Below are 21090 nucleotides of genomic sequence, written 5' to 3' on the forward strand. Positions count from 1 at the left end.
ACAGACTTAGAACGGGGCACGGTCGATGCAACTACCTCTTGCACAGGTGGGGATGGAAGGACTCAGCCTTGTGTGAATGTGGTGAAGAGGCCCAAACCATGGAACACATTATCCAGCGCTGCCCTCTGCATTCATACTCTGGACCACCGGAAGACCTCCTTCATCTCACAACTCACTGAATGTTGACATCTGACTTAATAATTCTTTTGTTGTAATTTTAATTGTTAATTTATTGCCTATATTATATACTTGTGCCATACGACTAAAAAAAAACGGCTCGATTCGGGAAATGAATTAGATCTCTACTAGACCTCAACAAGTTACGATATGGATAATTTAAAGATATTTGTAAGATAGATATGTCAAATTTGACGTTTCCGCGATTCTGCAGGTCCTCTTAAACGATTTCGACAAGTTATGACTTAGATATCCAAGTAACATCTAGTCGATATCTAATGTAAATCTAGTTGATCTCTATATCGTCTCTAGATCTTGTGATTATCTCGTTTCCCGAATACGCGTGTGATAATCAGTGGGCCCCTTAACTATTAAACTGTGCGCCCCTCCAAAGCGCATACGCTCAATTATTTAAAGACGAAAAACACACAAACATTAGGAAATACGAAAGAAGAAAGCTGATAGTTTTTCTTCCACTCGATTAAGTTTCTTAAGTTGTTCTTTTAGGCTTCCTTTTTAAAGTGGGACAATCGGCTCGATTCGGAAAATGAATTAGATCTCTACTAGACCTCAATAATTATGGATAATTTAAAGATATTTGTAAGATAGATATGTCAAATTTGACGTTTCCGCGATTCTGGAGGTCCTCTTGAACGATTTCGACAAGTTATGACTTAGATATCCAAGGCACATCGAGTCGATATCTAATGTAAATCTAGTTGATCTCTATATCGTCTCTAGATCTTGTGATTATCTCGTTTCCCGATACGCGTGTAGGTATCGAAGTTCTATTAAGACTGCTATCCGCCATACAAAAAAACATGTTCTTATGATTTCAAAAAGTTTCTGTAAATAAATAAAAATAGCCGATTTTGATAAAATTTGGTAAGTTGGAAGGGTTCCTCATTCTGGACAGGATTAGGTTAAACACGAGATAACAATTTGAGACAAAATAATAATAAATTTACGTTGATATTCGAAAATTACATTATTTTGAAACTCAGATTTTTCAGGATATATGTACCTACGGTGAAATTATGTAATAGAGCACTCTATCAATTCACTAAATTTTATCGAAATCTTGCGAAAAAACGATGACAAAATAAAAAAATACACAAACATATTTAAAAAAAGCAGATACCTGTAGAGTCACTTAGAGTGTAGGTACAATTTAAATATTACTGCTTGGGTAGCCAACTGTGTTCAACTTCGCACGGTGAGATAACAGTTATCTTCGCGATTACAGCGATTTTCTTTTCAAGTACAATGTTGACATTTCTTGCTTGGCTGACCACAAACTTATGTTTGCCGTTCCGAAATTCCCTTGCTAGTGCAATCATCAACTTATTTGTATGAGTTGAGTTGAAGATGGACGGAAGATGTAAATTTGTAATTTGTTTCATTGTTGACTTTTGTCGTTTTCGTGACAGGTTAAATCGATTAAAGTTAGCTTAATGCGGATTCTAACTGTAGAGGCTATCAAAAATAACTGAGAAAATGTTCATTGTCAGGAAAATTGTAGAATAATTATTCAATATTTTACTTTCTTAGAATTATTTCGCACGGTACGGGTATAATTATATTTATGATGGCCGCACGTGATACTGACGGCTCGATTCGGAAAATGAATTAGATCTCTACTAGACCTCAACAAGTTACGATATGCATAATTTAAAGATATTTGTAAGATAGATATGTCAAATTTGACGTTTCCGCGATTCTGGAGGTCCTCTTGAACGATTTCGACAAATTATGACTTAGATATCCAAGTCACATCTAGTCGATATTTAATGTAAATCTAGTTGATCTCCATATCGTCTCTAGATCTTGTGATTAACTCGTTTCCCGAATACGCGTGTGACTGTTGTCTCTTCAGTCGCGCGATGTCAATAAAAAAGTTACTTTTAAGTAATCACATAGATAGAGTCTGTCTAAGCTAACTTTGCACCTTTTCACTATGTAAAGTATACCAGCCAACATAAGGAAACAACTCGAAATTTGTATAGACCACTCTTGTGAATAAAATATAAAATGCAACTTTCTCATAAGTTTTTGAAAAATAAAGAGAGCCTTGAGCTAGTGTGGTGCTAGTGAATAATAACAAGTTTGTACCTACCTCGTAGGTACAGTCACCTGCAATAATATGTTGCTCTTAGAAGGCCGCAAAAATATGTGACGCGCTCTTACGGCTCTACAAATAAGAGCGTGTCAGATATTTTTGCGGCCTTCGTTGTTTAACGTATTATTGCAGGTGACTGTACCTTCATACGGCCCGATTCGAACTTTAAGATACGTCAGTTAATAGATCTAGAAACGATATGGATTAGAAACATCAGTGTTTGTGTCGTTTTTTTCAAACAAAAACGTCACTTTTGACACTGACACATGTGATCCATATTGTTTCTAGATCTATTAAATTACGTATCAGGCAGTCTGTAGTTGTTTGAAAGATCAAGTTCGTCCAGATGCCTGCGCAGCCTAATTGCATAAAATACAAAAACCGGACAAGTGCAAGTCAGACTCGCGCACGAAGGGTTCCGTACCATAATGCAAAAAAGGCAAAAAAAAACGGTCACCCATCCAAGTACTGACCCCGCCCGACGTTGCTAACTTCGGTCAAAAATCACGTTTATTGTATGGGAGCCCCACTTAAATCTTTATTTTATTATGTTTTTAGTATTTGTTGTTATAGCGGCAACAGAAATACATCATCTGTGAAAATTTCAACTGTCTAGCTATCACGGTTCGTGAGATACTCGTACAGCCTGGTGACAGACGGACGGACGGACAGCAGAGTCTTAGTAATAGGGTCCCGTTTTACCCTTTGGTACGGAACCCTAATAAAACGACTCGCTTGTGACCGTGCGCAGGGTGCGTGACAATTTGTGATACCTTCACTATAATAACAAAACGTCATAACTGCCGGGACAGGTCATACATTATTACAACCTTTTTAGCATTGCTGCTTGGGTTAGTTTTGAACGACATTTTGGGTAAGTACCTGTTTATGATGTTTTATACAATTTGACCATTTTTCAGCATTCTTATAATATGATTAATCAAAAAACCCAGAGTGTTAGATACGTTGCTTAAAGCGTCCTAGTATAATCGCAACAAACTAGTGATCCGAAAGACTCGAGCCTTTTAGCTCCTTTTTTAGGACTCGCCTCATCTCTTGACACCTAAAAGGCTAAAAGCCTATTTCTATTTTATTAGTAAAATATGATGAGGCGATCTCTAAAAAAACCGGGCAAGTGCGAGTCGGACTCGCGCACGAAGGGTTCCGTACCATAATGCAAAAAAAAAACAAAAAAAAACGGTCACCCATCCAAGTACTGACCTCTCCCGACGTTGCTTAACTTTGGTCAAAAATCACGTTTGTTGTATGGGAGCCCCATTTAAATCTTTATTTTATTCTGTTTTTAGTATTTGTTGTTATAGCGGCAACAGAAATACATCATCTGTGAAAATTTCAACTGTCTAGCTATCACGGTTCGTGAGACAGACGGACGGAGACGGTTCGTACAGCCTGGTGACAGACGGACGGACGGACGGACGGACAGCGAAGTCTTAGTAAAGGGTCCCGTTTTACCCTTTGGGTACGGAACCCTAAAAAAGAGCTAAAAGGCTCGAGTCTTTTGGATCACTACAACAAACCCCACGGCTTCATGGTTGAGTAAAGGTGACATGCGAAAAAATAATTGAATACTTGTCCTGACAGAAGTCCTGACATCTCCCTAAAAATCCTGACATTTTCGGGGTGGAAGACATGATTTATCATTAAGATGATATCATATGAGTTTCGTTAAAATTTCACTGTCAAATTTTGGTAATTTTCCTTGTATGGCTGAGCCTTAAGAGTAGGTATATTGGTTTCTTAAAAAAAACCCTGACACTCTCCAAGTCCCCCCGCATCCCGCAATCCTGACAAAGGACCAAAAATCCTGACGTCCTAGGGGAAAATATAATATTGAGCAACGTAAGCAAGAAACCCCCTGCGTGCTCTTGTTTGTTTTTTTTTTATTTATTGAGAAACAAACAGTCATTCATTAACATTAATCAATAGATTGAGCAGCAGTAAATAGACCTATAGTTTCCTTAATTAACATATCAGAAATACGTAGCCAATGCACCTTTAAATACAACAAGAAAAATCGTATATAAATGCAGAATGTTTTTTACAATACTTTAAACAAATAGCTGTGAGCTTGTGTACCGTAAAGGTTTGCAACCTTTACAGCCTTTTTAATCGGTGACTGGTTAGTTATGATATTTAAATTTAGAATATCAGCCCGCTGTCAAATAGAACGCGGTGCGCATTCGGCATTCGATGAGAGGCAGCTACCTAGTATAGATGTTGATCTTGTTGTAAAAAAATAAACATATTAAAAAGAAAGTCAAAGAAAGTGTTTCCCTTGCCCACGGTGTCCTCCCGTTAGATCGTCCCCTTTACATGGTGGAGGTGCGGGGTAGGAAAGAAGTTGTACATATAGATAAACTTAAAAAATATTTTCCTAGATTACATGAAGTTTAACATCTAGAAAGAAAAGTAAGTTACAAAATTTTAGGTAAATAAACAGGCAAAAATATATACCTTAATTACTAGAAAAACATGCTTATTAGGTATTATTTATGCACCTACCGAGAACAGAGGAATTTATTATAACAAAAATGGAAAACAACTGAACAACTAATAATTCTGATAAACTACATTGGCCTCTGATAAACTACATACTATACGATATTTTTGGAATTTAAATATGTACAAATTATCAACCCTTCGGTATCTGTCTTTTTACCACACTATCTCGTAAAGGCTCTCTTTTACTTCAGAAACATGAGTTATATTTTATTCACTAGAGTGGCAAAGTAATCTGATGCAAATTTTGAGTTGTTTGTGTGTTGAATGATAAATATCCAAAGACGTTGTTTAAATTTTATGTGTAATGTAAAATTGTGTTTGACTCAGTAGCAAATTTAACCCTCGTGCTTTTTAACCTTCGCAACGCTAAAGATTCCACTTTTAGTGGTAAAATTTTGGAATATCGCTTACTCGAATATCAATCCAGCACGAGAGGTTAAACATAACCAACAACAACTTTGCCCCCTTGTAAAACCTATTAACTATTTTTACCTTTACACCGTTTATCTCTTTGTGGTCTTTTTTTTAAAATATACCTAAATATATATTTTTTGTCTTTGCAATCGTAAATTTTAATCTGAAGTTTACTCAATGCTTGATTTTCTAGTGGTTTCACTTTAAGGTTATAATTAAGGCAAGGCCGCAGCTATCTAGATGGCTTTCGCCACTATGTTCAGTCAGATGGGAAGCCATAGCTTGCCTCATATTCAGTGGCATAGAAACTATTAGATACTGTGGCGAGAAGGGTATAGCTAATAGCAAAAATAATAGATAGTATAGAAAGGGTCCTGTCATTCTAAATTTTGTAGTCACAGTCACAGAATAAATAATAGTACTAGGTACAGAAGACTCACTCTCTAACAAAACGCATCTGTCACGGTCAGCACAGACATGGCCGCTAGGTGGCGACAGCGCCACGCGCGGCTTATGGCAAACCCCAAAATTGGGGTCGAACGGATGTACTTTTAGCTACCTGTAGCAAAGCGACGAAATCGCGGAGTGAGCCACGCCTGTCACAGTACATTTACCGCCATCTATCGACACACGACTAAATTTTATTATTTTTATATCATTTTGATCCATGTTCATTCACTGATATCTATGTGTTAAAATTGTTAAATATGAAACGGTGTCGTCACGCCATCTAGCTGAGGATAGGCTAAAGGTGTGTGCGGCATCTATCCGAGAATGACTTTTTCTTGATTTCCGAGGCACGTTTTTTCCTTAGAGTTTATTCATCTAATACGAAGTTACATATGTCTTTGCTAATAGTAATAACGATAATTCAGCTTATATATCTATGTATCCTACGTTCCATTGCTGAGCACAGGTCTCTCATGCACGAGAGGGCTTGGGCTATTATAGTCCCTACACTCTGGCCTAAACGGCCCAATGCCGATTGGGGACTTTACTGCTTTGAATTTATTTGCGGATGTTTGCAGAAGTTTTCCTTCACCGAAAAGCTTCTCTTTGATTCTTGTTCTTTCACTGAGATGTGTTAAAATAGTTAAATATCAAACGGAATCGCCAGCTACACGAGTATAGGCCAAAGGTATGGCGCCATCGTTTCAAGCATACATTTTTTTCTTAGGCTTTATTTAAATCGTATACGGAGTTATAGTATATATCTTTGATATGATATTAGCAAAAGGTCGGAATGGTTATTAATAGCAAAACGCTAAATGTCAAATTTTATCGACTGTTTTCCGTCGTAGCGAGAAAAATAAAATAAAGGTGACATTCGGATGTTATTATTAAATTGTAAAACGGGACTTAATCTCGTAGATATTTAAGATTTAAGTTTTACCTCCGACGTTTCGAGGACGGCGTGGTCTCTGAGAAGACTGGCTAAAGTCGACATCAACATCTTGCCGTGCAAGTTTGTCAAATTATCGGCTTGAACGACACACAGTCGATACACAACTAATGATATTAGATTTATCGACTGTCGATATTCGTTTCCGCTTACATTCACTAATGACAGTTTCATGTCGATGAGATCCTAAAACCCTCGTCCCGGTTGAAATTGCTGTTTTTTTTATTTCAAAGGCTTCCCGTACTTTTCACGTTTTTAATTTAATAATGTGTAAAAACATTCGGATGTCAACTGCAGCTGCATTAGGAACTTCACACGCCTTAGAGAATCCCTAAAGTGTATTTTAGATTAATTTGCCATTATAATAAATGAATAATAAATAAAAACTTTTTACAAAAAAAAGAAAACCGACTTCAAAAAGGATGAAATAAAATATTATCCTTTTTAAGTCTATGCGTTACCAACTCATATGTTTGAAGTCGGTGCCAAGCCAACTTTTGAAGCATACCATGATTTTGGTGCGATTCGATAAGGATGTACGTTGGATTGCCTTACACGACGACAATGAACGTACTTTTTGTAGGTACAGTCGACGTTAAAAACTGTACATGTTCGTACATGTTTTGTGATCGTCACGAATTAAAATCTTTTATCTTTTTTATCTTTTTTTTAAATATGTTTACACTTTTCGTCTTATTACAAAGGAGTAAGGTGCAAAAGTGTAAACATATCTTTGACGTCGACTGTACCTAAGAACACACGATCAAACCTTCTTGGCACAGTCCGTACCATATTTGTCGGCACGCAAACGTGGGATTGGGACTGAAGTTATTTCCCGTCCCTTATTTAGAGGACTACATTTCAAAATATAAAACAATTCAAGGATTTGTTGCCAAATTTCACCTAAAGCGGTTCAGTTGTTTAGCCATGAAAAGGCGACAAAGAGGCAGACAAAATTACTTGCACATTTATAATAGTTATTAAGTACAGTTCTAATGGGATTTATAGTCATAAAGCTGATTATTTTTGACGGGTATTGTTACTACTTGGCTTGGCACCGACTTCAAACATATGAGTTGGTAACGCATAGACTTAAAAAGGATAATATTTTATTTCATCCTTTTTGAAGTCGGTTTTCTTTTTTTTGTAAAAAGTTTTTATTTTTCCATTTTTAGTTTTAACGCATTGTTAAGAGCGCGACGCATGAATGAAAAACAACATCATGATTAACACTAAATTTGTGGACCTACTTTAATCAATATGTAATCAAGAATTTTCTCGAGTCCGTCTGGGAAATTATAATTCCTGTCACTACACTAAATCCATCCTCCGCCCCGCCACTGACCCAATCCCTCAACCCCCCCGATCACTCTACCTCACAGCGCATCAACCCCTGATCCATGTACCCCTCGGCCCTGAACCAACAGCCCTTCAACCACCATTACCCGACCCCTTAACTCCTAACCCTAACCCCCGATCAGTACCTATCCTTACCAGCTTACCAAGAGTTTGACATTGATTTATTCGCTAGCGTGTGTGTAACTTACCTACTTTCTTTGCATCTCGCTCGTACTGGCATATTAGTGCGAGCGAGATGCATAAAAAGTAAGTTACGAAAGCGTTAGCGTCGCTAACTTAGCGAATATGTCAATGTCAAACTCTTGGTAAGGCTACACGTGCACTACATCAAATTGGCGGTGTTCGGAAGCAAATGCTCAAGTTACTTTAGAAAACACCGAAATCACTTTACATGTGCCTTTAAAAATTGAGGAGTTCCCTCAATTCCTTATGGATTCCATCATCAGACCAGAACCAAAAATAATACGGAAACACCTTGGAGGCAACTCCTTCCAAACAAAAAAAGAATTACTCAAATCGGGTCACAGGTGCCGAAGTAATCGCTGAATATACTACATTTAAAAAATCATCATCATTATCATCAAAACAATCATCATCATCAAGTCTATTTCATCAAAGTGGTGGTTTTCGGGAAAAAATGCTCGAGTTGCTTAAGAAAACACCCAAATCACCATGCATGTGCCTTTAAAAATTGAGGAGTTCCCTCAATTCCTCATGGATTCCATCATCAGAACAGAACCAAATTAAAATGGGACCAACTCGGAGGTAGCTCCTATCAAACAAAAAAAGAATTACTCAAATCGGACTACGGATGTCGGAGTAATCGGTGAACGTACATAGAAAAAAAAAAAAATTAGCCACAACCGAATACAGAACCTCCTCCTTCTATGAAATGGAAGTCGGTTAATAAATAAATTTAACTCGCACTGCTCGGGATACCTACCTAATATAAAATATATATAAAATAAGTTAAGTTCTCGAATTTAAACTGTTGTGAGACATACTATCATTAACGGAGAGCCTAGGTATCCTTTTTCTGTTATATATATATAGTGCTTGAGAAAGGAGACCTAGGCTCTCCGAAACATGTCGCGCGAGTGACTAAAAAGCGAAGCTAAGCAAGTGAGTCTAAACCGTAAAATTATTCAAAATAAGTTAAGTTAATGTAAGTATCTACATATATGTTTCTAGTTTAAGGACAATAATATTGTGTGCCCTTACAGGGTGTCATGTACCTACCATTTTATATACTTGTAACACCTTACTGTATTACGAACATGGCTACAGTGAAATAAAGAATAAAGATTTAAAGAATATTCTTTCAACCACAGCCTAGGCCTTGGTCCTTCAGTTTTTACATGATTAACATAATGAAGCCAGTAAAATGGCAATTTTGCGAACCAGTCATAGTTGTCATGAAGATTGCTCTTTTGACGTGACTGTAATAACCCAAGCTATTGTAGTTTATGGTGAACTTTAATGCAATGTTTTGAGATAATGTATCTATTTGTTGGTACTTAGTTCGTTGATAGCTTAATTCGTGAAATTATACAACTTATATAGCTTGAAATAAGTATTTTTATTTACGTGTGAAAACCCTAAAGATAAAATATTTAAGATCCTATTGAATTAATATGCTTTTAAATATAGTTGGTATACGCTGATAAGCCAATTTTGTCAGTACAAAGACAAATTTGAAAAACCTGCCTCGCAAAGGATTATTTCCCATACAAATTTTAAATACGAGTATCAACGCCTTATGACACTCTTGGCTTGTCAAGTTGTCAGAGTATGCATAAAACATTAATTAGTATTTAGTACATCACAGTTCTTGTTTCTAAACTGCCTACGGGTCGGAAAAAATGCTGAATTCAAGCTGCAGGTAGCTCTTTCAAAAGATTCTCGGAAATCATATCAAAATTTGTGGCTGTTTAAAATTTCAATAGGGTGCATTGGGGTAAATGCGAAGGCGGGGTAATTCCGAAATTGGCAAATATCTACTAAACTAGAAACACTTCATACTTTAGCAACACTTACGCCGCTGCAACGCTTACATGGCATCTTGCGTACTGTTGCTACAGTAGAAAGTGTTTCTAGTTTAGTAGATATTTGCCAATTTCGGAATTACCCCTCCTTCGCATTTACCCCAATGCACCCTACGATTTCTTTTTTTTGTACGTCTGTTTATTTTATATTTCATAAAAATGCCGTCTGTTCATACAACGTTGCACTTTTTGAAGAACCTAAATTACATAACCGTTACGAACAAAGGGCAGTATTATGCCCGTAAGTTATATGGGGTAATCACCTATCTGAACTTCTAAAGAGATCTTTCCTGCTTTCGGTTTCATAAGTCCTAATTTATTTTTATTGTTTCCTCATGGATACAAGGCATGGATAAGCGCCTGAAGTAATAGTTTAACTCTGATCTTTATTCACATATAGTTGGTATGCACTTACAGGTCAATTTATAGTAGGATTGTAGTCTTGAGTGGGTGCTCGGTGGGTGTTAGGTATAAGTATCTAAGTGCTTACGAGTTACGATTGAACTAGCCTGAATAGATCTAGTAGATCTGGATCTATAATTTTGCGCTTTTATCGACTGTTTTTGATGCATACTCTAACAATAATAATACATATGTACATAGCACCTAACAACATAGTTTTACCAAAGACATACCTATGTAACTTCGAATAAGATGAATAGTGTCTAAGGAAAAACCGTGCCTCGGAAATCAAGAAAAAGTCATTCTCTGCCGCACACACCTTTAGCCTATCTTCGGCTAGATGGCGTGACGACACCGTTTCATATTTAACAATTTTAACACACGGATATAAGTGAATGAACATGGATCAAAATGATATAAAAATAATAAAATCATTTAACCATATACTACATACATTTTTTGATGATTTTATACGTTTTCGTTTTGAGTTTTAGTCGTGTGCCGATAGATGGCAGTAAATTTACTGTGACTACAAAATTTACTATGACAGGAACCCCTCTATATATACTATCTATTCTTTTTGGTTTATACTAAAACCTTTAAACCAGCAATTCTTGTTTATTTATATAACCTATATATTTTGGGGATCTCGGAAACGGCTCTAACGATTTCAATGAAATTTGCTATGTGGGGGTTTTCAGGGGCGATAAATCGATCTAGCTATGTCTTATCTCTGGGAAAACGCGCATATTTGAGTTTTTATATGTTTTCCGAGCAAAGCACGGTCTCCCAGATATTGCTATATATAGAGGCACAATAAATATGTTCTTAACTTCTTACCCACTTTGTAAAATCAAAAGAAAATGTGACCAATAACTGATTTCACGTAGACGAAGTTGCGGGAAAAACCTAGTTAATAAATAAAATATTATTACCTACCATAGACTGACCTAATTTAAAGTTTGGCGGTTCAAAGGGGCAACGCCGCCAGCATTCTAGGATCCATTCCAGAAGCGGGCAGCTTAGGAGAGATATTTTATATTTAGTTTTAGTTGTTAGTTTTAGGTTTTGTGTTAGTATTATTTTAACATTGTTGTATATATATAGAGGCTTGTTATTTAAAGCACAGTTACTCATCGAAATGGAAAATTACTAAATTTACCTATTTCGGAAAGTACTGAAATGAAAATGGCAAAATGTGACCTACATTGATATATTTTTTCCTCGTGTTGTTTGGTTATCCCACTATGCATTATGCAATTGGTGCCATAATTTCTATACAATGACTTTACCTATTTATTTGAATGGTGAATGGATTTCTCGGCCTTTTTGTTCAATTTCTAAATGAGCCATAGTGTTCTCATTCGAGGTTTTTGTTTTTTTTGGCACATAATCTAGATTCTCGTAATAGATAAGAAAGGCATTGTTCAGTTGTTTGTGGTCAGTTATGATTTCGGTTTCGTGTCTTTTTGGAGATTTTTTTTGCTTTTTGCCAGTTATCAGCCGATAACCGGTGTTTTCATTATTTATGAAAGTCCTATGAGTGTAATTATTATTGCTCGTCTCGTATACCTATACTATTACTGGTTTTATACTTTTTAATCATATAATATATTTTTTGTTATAATAATTATGTATACCTACAATTAAATAAATAATAAAAACAATAAAGTAGGTTGTAGTATATCGAATTTGCTGATACTTTAAGTGTAAACAGGAGGTAAGTAATTTATTGTTTGCGAAATCTATTTCAACATTTATGTTTATCCAAAAAATACTTAAATAAATTCGATTGTTTTGTATCCACTTACATTATCACCAAACAGCTGTTCACTGTGGACATCCAAAATCGAAGACAGTACCGCTGCCAAAAACACTCTCTTCCAAAACATCATATTTACAAAAAATATAACAACTCTTCATTAAATAACACCTCACATTTTGTCATTCATGGCTAAAAAAAACTCGTATCCAAAATTTAAAAAAAGTCATTCATGCCTATCCTATGAAATTCGTAGTTTAAAAATGCCTCATGGTTTGCCGCGCATTTTTGACAGTTTGTTTTTTTTACGCGGAGTGGCACGCGGCAGTTCGCGAGGTTTGGCGCGCGCGACTGCCGGTGATCGCGGCTGATTTGTATCGCGGATTAGAATGGATAGGGAGGCGGGCTATCGATAAATGCGATACAATTTAGGGTAAAACAAAAATACAGTAGTTGGTGTAGATTTTTTATGATTAAGGTAAAATAGGTAGACCAAGCAAGTACTAACCGTGCGAATGCGAAGTGTCAAATAAGATCCGACTGAGTCAAGTTTTAGTACTTATACTTATCTATTGTACAATCGATGTCTTCATCATCTATTTATTTATTGTTACCATTTATTTTTTAATATAAAAAAATAAGAAGGAATATCTAACAATGATCACATTTGGATTTAACAATAATACCTTTGTATTACATTGTCAAACTATCGATATATTTATCAACCATTAGCCACGTCACAGCAACTTTCGCACCGCGTTGCCCTCCAAGTGTCGCTTGTACAGCTCCTTCAAAAGCTACAGATCTAAGCTTTAGTCACAGAGCTTTCCAAGTTTTTGAACCTCAGCTTATGGAACAATTGCTGTAACTTATTACCAGAGCTCGGATAGGGTGAGCTATTTGCCTTATAATTTGACATGTCTTATGTCATATATAAGGCAAATAGCTCACCCTATCCGAGCTCTGCTTATTACTAAAGTTATCTAAGAGCTAGTTCCGGAAGTGGTACCTAATATACTCTCCGTTTACTTTTACCAAAGACATATGTAACTTCGTATAAGATGAATGAAGTCTAAGGAAAAAACGTGCCTCGGAAATTAAGAAAAAGTCGTTCTCGGATACAGTCGCCATAGGTGTTCACAATATCTGAACACGCACTAACGCCCTGACAATAGAGGCGTGTTCATATATTTGTGAGCGCCTTGGCCGCTCCGATATATCTGATGGCGACTGTACATGGCGCACACACCTTTGGCCTATGCTCGGCTAGATGGCGTGACGACACCGTTTCATATTTAACAATTTTAACACATAGTAGTGAATGAACATGGGTCAAAATGATATAAAAATAATAAAAATCATTTATCCGTATATATACATTTTTTTTGATAATTTTATACGTTTTCATTTTGAGTTTTAGTCGTGTGTCGATAGATGGCAGTCAATTTACTGTGACTACAAAATTGACAATGACAGGACCCCTCTATACTATCTATTCTCTTTGTTTTTAACTATACAACGAACACATCGTCGGGTGACAAGCAAAAGTCACTAAGTACCAGTGGCGGCGCGTCCATAAATCCGATTTCCACCGGCTTGCCTGTTTTTGGACGTTTGAGCAGAGTTGTGAAGGAAATATGTATATAAGCCAAATTAGCCCCGGCTTGCCTATGGATATGTTTGACGCGCCGCCACTGCTAAGTACTATCAAAAAATTAAAGTAACAATGCACTTTATTGCACTTGTAACACGGTTTATTGTCCAATAAATTCAATGCATGCTTGTCACCCGACGACATGTATTGTGTACTACCTACAATAAAATTCCTATTGCAATATAGATAATGGATTTAAAATGTATACATGTTATTTGCGTAACCTTATTAGATTTTTAAAGTTAGAGGACATCCATTTTTTAGGATAATAACGGGACCCTATTACTAAGACTGCTCTGTCCGTCTGTCTGTCCGTCTGTCTGCCTGTCTGTCTGCCTGTCCGTCTGTCTGTCTATCTGTCTGTCTGTCACCAGGCTGTATCTCATGAACCGTGATAGCTAGGCAGTTGAAATTTTCACAGAGGATGTATTTCTGTTGCCGCTATAACAACAAATACTAAAAACAGAATAAAATAAAGCGTTGCTTTGCCTTTTTTTGCATTATGGTACGGAACCCTTCGTGCGCGAGTCCGACTCGCACTTGCCCGGTTTTTTAGCATTGGAAATAACTTGCAAGAGCGATCTTGACATGTCTTTTATTTATTTTCACAGATCATGTATTCCTGTTGCCGCTATAACAAATACTAAAAACAGAACAAAATATTTAATTGGGGCTCCCATACAACAAACGTGATTTTTCCCGTTTTTGCGTAATGGTACGGCGGAACCCTTCGTGCGCGGGTCCGATTCGCACTTGACCGGTTTTTCCAGTATTGTGGTAGTGGCTAGTTAACGGCTCGTCATTTGTTTCAGTGCATAGGTATACATTTATAAAATGCTGGCCCCTGTCACTTTCATCTCATAACTACTGACCCAGCAGCACAGTTGCCCACAGTTAAATGAATGACATTACTTTTAATTATTACGAGCAATAACAAAAGAATAACTGTGTATACGGTCCGATGACTCGGACAGTGTGTAAAGGTCTTTATCAAATAATTAGGCAGATTTTTGTACATTATGAGTACCTACCTAATTGAATTTTAACTGTCATTAGTCATATTAACACTAAACTGCAAAACGTAATTCAAGACGTATGCGTTTGCGTTAAGTGTCATTTTGTATGAGATTTTGAGTTTCCAAAACGTCCCGCTTGGCGCGCTGCTCAAAATAGACATGACGCGAACGCGAACATTCGTCAAGCTATCGAATGAAATTTACACAGTGACTAGGGGTTCTACATGGACTTATCACTATAAAATGTTGCAACGCCACCGAAAATGACATACCATTTAGAAAAAGAGTTAATTGTTGCGCCTCAACACTATCAAGTAAATGCATAATTAACATAGACAGACATACCCAGTAAAATTACAAAGCAAATTCTATACAAATGGACACATTTACAGGAACGCTGAAAAAAAGATTTAATTACTGGATTACAGCACCTATGATAGTCATTTCAAAGTCAGTCAGGTCATTATATGACAGGTTAAAACAAAACATATATATTTTAAAATAAATGTATGGTTTTTCAAAGTTAATATTTAAATGTTTTATTGGGTTTCTCTAATTTTGTCCATGAATGTATTTCATTCACGCGTGACTCCACATAAAACCCACGTTTGATCACAATTGATTCTTTGCATTTGTTCTTTTTCTTCGTATCAATGTTCCAAATACATGTGATTGACCCTTTCTTTCCCTCTTTTCCAACAATAGGTACCTGACAGGCCATCTGTATAGAATAGTGTTGGACTGTTGGTTAAAGTCGAGTCATTTGAGTCCTTAGACTCGACTAAGTTTTTTAGACTCTAATAATGGAGTCGAAACTTGAGTATTTTCATTTTCAACTCATTAGAGGACTTGAGTAGTAGGTATGTAAAGATTTGAGTCAATTGAGTCCGTTTCAGAGAACGTTCAGTTTTTTTGACAATAAGTCTAAAAAATCTTCACATAAATCATAAAATAACGCCAATTTTCTTAACTGTTAGGCAATTTAGATAAAAACTACAAAATTGTTGACGGAGTCTTTATTTACAGGCTGGACTGGCTGGAGTCATTTTCTGTTGAGCTTAAAAAAGACTCAAGAAACGACTCTACTCGAGACTTAAAAGACTCGGAAGTTTTTAAAGCCCATCATAATAATCATTCATTCCATATTTGTAATATTTTTTTTTTTGTAATTTTGGTTATATTTATTGCTTGTAAAAATTTTACATGTAAATGTGCCCTGTGACCTATTTGTTGAATTTTTTTTTTTCGCTGTCACGAAAAAACGAGTCGAATTCATCGAATATAGACTCAAAAAGACTCGCGCGAGTTCCTATCAGCACTAGTATAGAGTACTTTAGCAATCTGTATAGAGAAAGGCACAATGCAGACGTATGGCGCGCCAAGTGACATATCGAACCAGATCTGAACTGTACGGGGAACAGGAAAGGTGTGGAGACTTCAGTGCTTTAACATTATTTTAAATATCTGAAGCCAGAATTACAGATAGAAACAATAAGTGCAGAAAATACAATATAATTAGAATCACCTTTTTTTTAAATAACAGGAAATTAAGGATTCTTGGACATGAACATAAGCAATAAATAGTTCATGCCTAAATCGTTCGTATAAAAGCTTAATAATAAGTTACGAAGACATTAGGCATAAGTAAAATAAATATGTATTTAGGTATCTTTAAAGAATTTCCAACGGCCTGTATTAGGTGAATTATTGTATTTATATTATTTGTATTGTATGAAATTTTTTAGAATAGATATAAAAAGTTCGTGGCGACTCCATGCACTTTTAACAATTAACCTAAAAAAGAGCTCAACTAAAAGGTAAAACAATTTCAGTGTTTTCATTAAACCTTATAAAACAAGGTCCCCCGTCGCGTCTGTCTGTTAATGTATGTTCGCCATAAACTCAAAAACTACTTACTGAACGGACTTTCATGCGGTTTTCACCTATGAATACAGTAATTCTTGAGAAAGGTTTAGGTATTTTATTTATTAAGGTTTCATGTAATCCGTGCGAAGCTGGAGCGGGCCGCTAGTTTATTTTATAAATTCGATGCACAGTTCACAGTACAAATATCAAAAATTCGTGATTCTTCCTCAAAACTCCAAGCATTAGCCGACAAAATATATCATCTAAATATGTATATGGCATGTTTGTTGAATCTTGGGCCAAACTCAGCACTGTCCTTTAGTCACGAAATAAATAAAAACGGTCAAAGCCACTCCAAGCATCCGCTGTTCTAATCCGAGAGAGCTGAATCGAAGCGGAACTCGCATTTTCACTGCGCTCATTAGCATCGCCATTAAACGAGGAACCGACACGCTGAAACACTGCATTTACATCTGCCTAAACTTGAGCTCTAAGTAGTAAATGGCTCATCATCACTACATGAATGCACGAGGAAGGCGGCTATCAGAGAAGAGTGGCGACGTGTTGTGAAGCTTGCCACCAACACCTGAAGTGATGACCACGACCACTCTGTCAAGAGTGATACGACGAAGAAGAAGAAACTTGAGCTCTAGAAGATGATGTGGCGCTGAATAAGAATGCTTGGCATAACCTGGACAGTTCCGAACATGGTATAATAATATACTCCGCCTGGTACTCTCTTCCCGTCTTTTCTAGGTCACCTGACTCACACAAGCCTACGTCATCATGCGACAACGCTATATGATAATATGTGATAGCGCTATATATATCGGCCATGTTATTGTGACGTAGGCTTGTGTCACTCTGGGAAGAGAAGACCATGTTTTATTAGACTATGGTTCCGAACCAACGTCTCAATTCTCCAGGAACATAAGATAAGATAAGATAAGATAAGATAAGATAAGATAATGTTTTATTGTCAAAATTGTGTAAAAAGTATAACATGTTATAAATTATAAAGGTATCAACAATTTTGCCCATTTCGAGCGTACAATAAATCTTATATAACTAAATTCAATGTCTAAGAAATACTTAAATAAAGTCAGTCTAAATTACAAAAAATACATGGTTTTAAACAGCGTCTTTCTTCAATCGTCCAGTAGGACTAAGATAGTCGACTATTTATCGTTTGTCACCATGCCTGTCACGTTCTAACAAGTCTGTAAGTGCGAAAGTGACGCATGACATGACAGGTGATAAAAACGTGACCATGATATCGCTGCATTACGCATATAATTATGGTCGTTCTTGTCTATGTGACAGCATGATAAAACGGTAGGTACCTATCCATCACTTTAAATCGCGCTCTGTCAAAGTTTTTATTGTTGACTGTACTTTTCTTTCCACAGGCAACTAATACTCATCGAGACACGTCTAACAACCCCAAACACAATTAGTTTTCTTTGTTTTATCACAGAGTTCCCATGGCCACCACCTGTCTCCATCATCAGATCAGCTCCATTTCATCATAATATTGCATTGTCATCCCATTTACATATGCATGCAAAATTTCAGCTCAATCGGAAATGTGGAAGTGGGTCAAATATACTTCCAAGATATATTATGAGATGACCCACGCCAATCTGAGCCAAAAAACTGTAATTAATCGAAAATAAAATCAAGTTAGGTCTCAATTTGTTCAAGAATGTCGCAAACCTTCATTTTATACAAATAGTAATTACCTGCCGATGCACTCTGTTAATGCAGAAATCCCGTCTTGATCGTCATTTATTTAAATACTTTTCCATGTTCGTATCTTATGACGATGACCTTAACATGTCTTTATATGGATTAGTAGATATAAAGTTGATACTTTGTGCCGTTTTCTACCTATAATATCCGATATAAACCCCCGGTATGTAAACTGCCCGGTATACACTGTGTAACATGAGGAAACCGAATAATTTTAACCACGCATTTCTGAGGTCAAAAGAAGGAAAAAATGTAATATCAGTTTAGGTCAATTTCGCCAAAAAAATATTTTTTTTGCTTTGTTATTTCAATTTTTTGAATGTATTTGTACATATAAAAATAAATGTTATCGGTAAACTTGTCACTTAAAATTGATTTTTACATTTTTTTTTTCGTAAAACCTGCATCTTGCAAAGTGTTACTTGTCACTTTTTGACATCTATCAATAAGGATATTTAGACTACGTCCCATAGTAGCAATATCACTATCAAAAAGGCCTTTTTACACTATGTAACAATAAAAACTTGTTTTTTTTTTTAATTGAATATTATCTCTGAAACTAGGCGAATTTCAAATAAGTTTATAGGACATTTTTGTCTCTAAATATGATCAGGAAAACGCTGTTAAAATTATTCGGTTTCCTCATGTTACACCGTGTATAGAGTCTGGCTAGCCAAAAATTGTTGACAGATATTTCGTTGTTGTATCACCAATTGTCTATGATTTAAAAAAAAGCTAAAAGTGAGTTGTCAATTTATGTCATTCATTCAAATTGTTTGCGGTTTATAAGGGGTTTATTGTAAATAATATTAATAATTTCTATACTGAGTGATGTTCGCAAACTATTATTTAAGCTCGTAAATAATTACGACAATGTGCGAAGTCGACGTGTAGCGTTGTATAACGAAAAACTGCAATGTTTACAACTCCTAACCAAATGTAAACAAATTAGGAGGTTGGTGCTCTATAAATATTTTGATACTTTAAGTACTAGTTCTAACATTTGCCTATTACTTTGATTAAGTACGTGAATTTATTAATGCCTGAATCTCATAAATAGGACAAGTGTTTAAAAAAACGGATAAACTAAAAGTTCTGAAAAATATCTATAAAATCTAAATATTGGAACGTAAACATATGTGTATGTTGTTGACTGTACTTTAAATAGTGGTAGAAATTATGTAAGCTGACTTTGAGTTAGATATGAGCGCCGCGCCGGCGCGCCGCCGCCGCCGACAAAATTTTTGCGCCGCCGCCGCCGACACTACGCTATCGGCGTGGCATCGGCGTGACCTTGTTAGATAATACTACTTTCAGAATCAGATAATATATATTTTATCTAGTTTAAATCTTTAACGGGCCAGTCTTAATAGCTTATAGACATTCAAAAGGTATTTTAGGGCCATATAATTCAAAAATATTGATGGAAAATTTAAACTTTTTTGTTTGGTAACCATGCTACTAATGTTAGGGCAACGAAATGACTAATTTTGCCAGCTGGCTAGCTCATCCGTCATTCACCGCTAATTTAACCATTGCAAGCATGGTTGAATGTCTTTAAAAGCTGTAAAGGGGGGTTCATTTCAGATATTAAGTGCTTTCAGGCCCAAAGGTGGCCATTGGCCGCTATCTGAACCTCCAAGTTTTCGGCCCTATTTGGAGCCTAAATGTTGGTTCTTCTCCGATCTTAGCTCCAGGTCTTTAACACTATGGCCTCGGTCTTTATCGGCCTTCGAACTTGCTTACACTGGACTAATAGTTCAATTCCAAGCACTGCTCTCTTGCAGCTTGGCCTTCGGCCTCGCACAGAAGCGCGCCGTAGTCGGCGCTCCGCGCATTCGGCCATCAGCCAAGCTCACGCTTGGTGTTTGATTCTAAGCTGTAAGCTTACCACCAGCAGCTCAGCATCTGGCCTCGCATGGGAAGGCGCCGGAATCAGGTCTTCGGTGTTAGGTGGATCTCGGCCTTGGGCCTCACTTTTTGACATAATTCGGTTTGTTGGGTCGATATTGGTTAATGATGGAGCTTAATTTACCTCACTCCGGCTCTTTGGACTGTCGACCAGACGTTTCCCTGATACAGTCAATCCGCTACTTTTTAGTTAGCACAAAAGATAAGGGCCACGCAAAGATCTTCCGGCCAGGACCTTGCCAAGGTTAAGACTGCGTCTGATGCTGCGCGATATCGTTTATACTATATAAAAAAAAATCTTCCCTTTATTCAATACATTTTGCTTGAAATTGAAAAATGCACTTATTTTATCACTTTCTTACAGCAAAAACATGTATTTTCGATAAAATTTTGGTTTGAATTCTTTTTTCATTAATCAAAGGTGTTTCAAGGCCACGCCGCCGATTCGCCGCCGCCGCCGACCGATTTTGACCGGCGCGCCGCCGCCGGCTAAATGCCTATCGGCGCTCATATCTACTTTGAGTGCACGTAAACTTTTATTTAGCTTATTTCCATAGGTACCTTACTTGTGCACAGAATACCAAAAATATTATCTAGTATCAAAACTATAATTCCTACTAAGCAAAGTGTGACCAGCCCAAGATTTTTTGAATTTCCCGCCAATAATTTTGGTAAAATTTCAGTAGCC

At 36.5% G+C, this 21090-nt stretch overlaps 1 protein-coding gene across 1 annotated transcript in view; it reads right to left on the minus strand.

Annotated features, from left to right (window-relative positions):
• Nucleotides 1–12633, minus strand: part of LOC134671711 (A disintegrin and metalloproteinase with thrombospondin motifs 16-like) — a 78187-nt gene extending 65554 nt beyond the window's left edge. Inside the window, exon 1 of the mRNA XM_063529543.1 lies at nt 12253–12633. Coding sequence (XP_063385613.1) covers nt 12253–12336 — 84 coding nt within the window. The 5' untranslated portion in view covers nt 12337–12633. The remainder of the gene's footprint in view (nt 1–12252) is intronic.
• Nucleotides 12634–21090: the final 8457 nt, after the last annotated feature.

Source organism: Cydia fagiglandana, chromosome 16 (assembly GCF_963556715.1).
Source record: "Cydia fagiglandana chromosome 16, ilCydFagi1.1, whole genome shotgun sequence".
Classification (NCBI taxonomy): domain Eukaryota; kingdom Metazoa; phylum Arthropoda; class Insecta; order Lepidoptera; family Tortricidae; genus Cydia; species Cydia fagiglandana.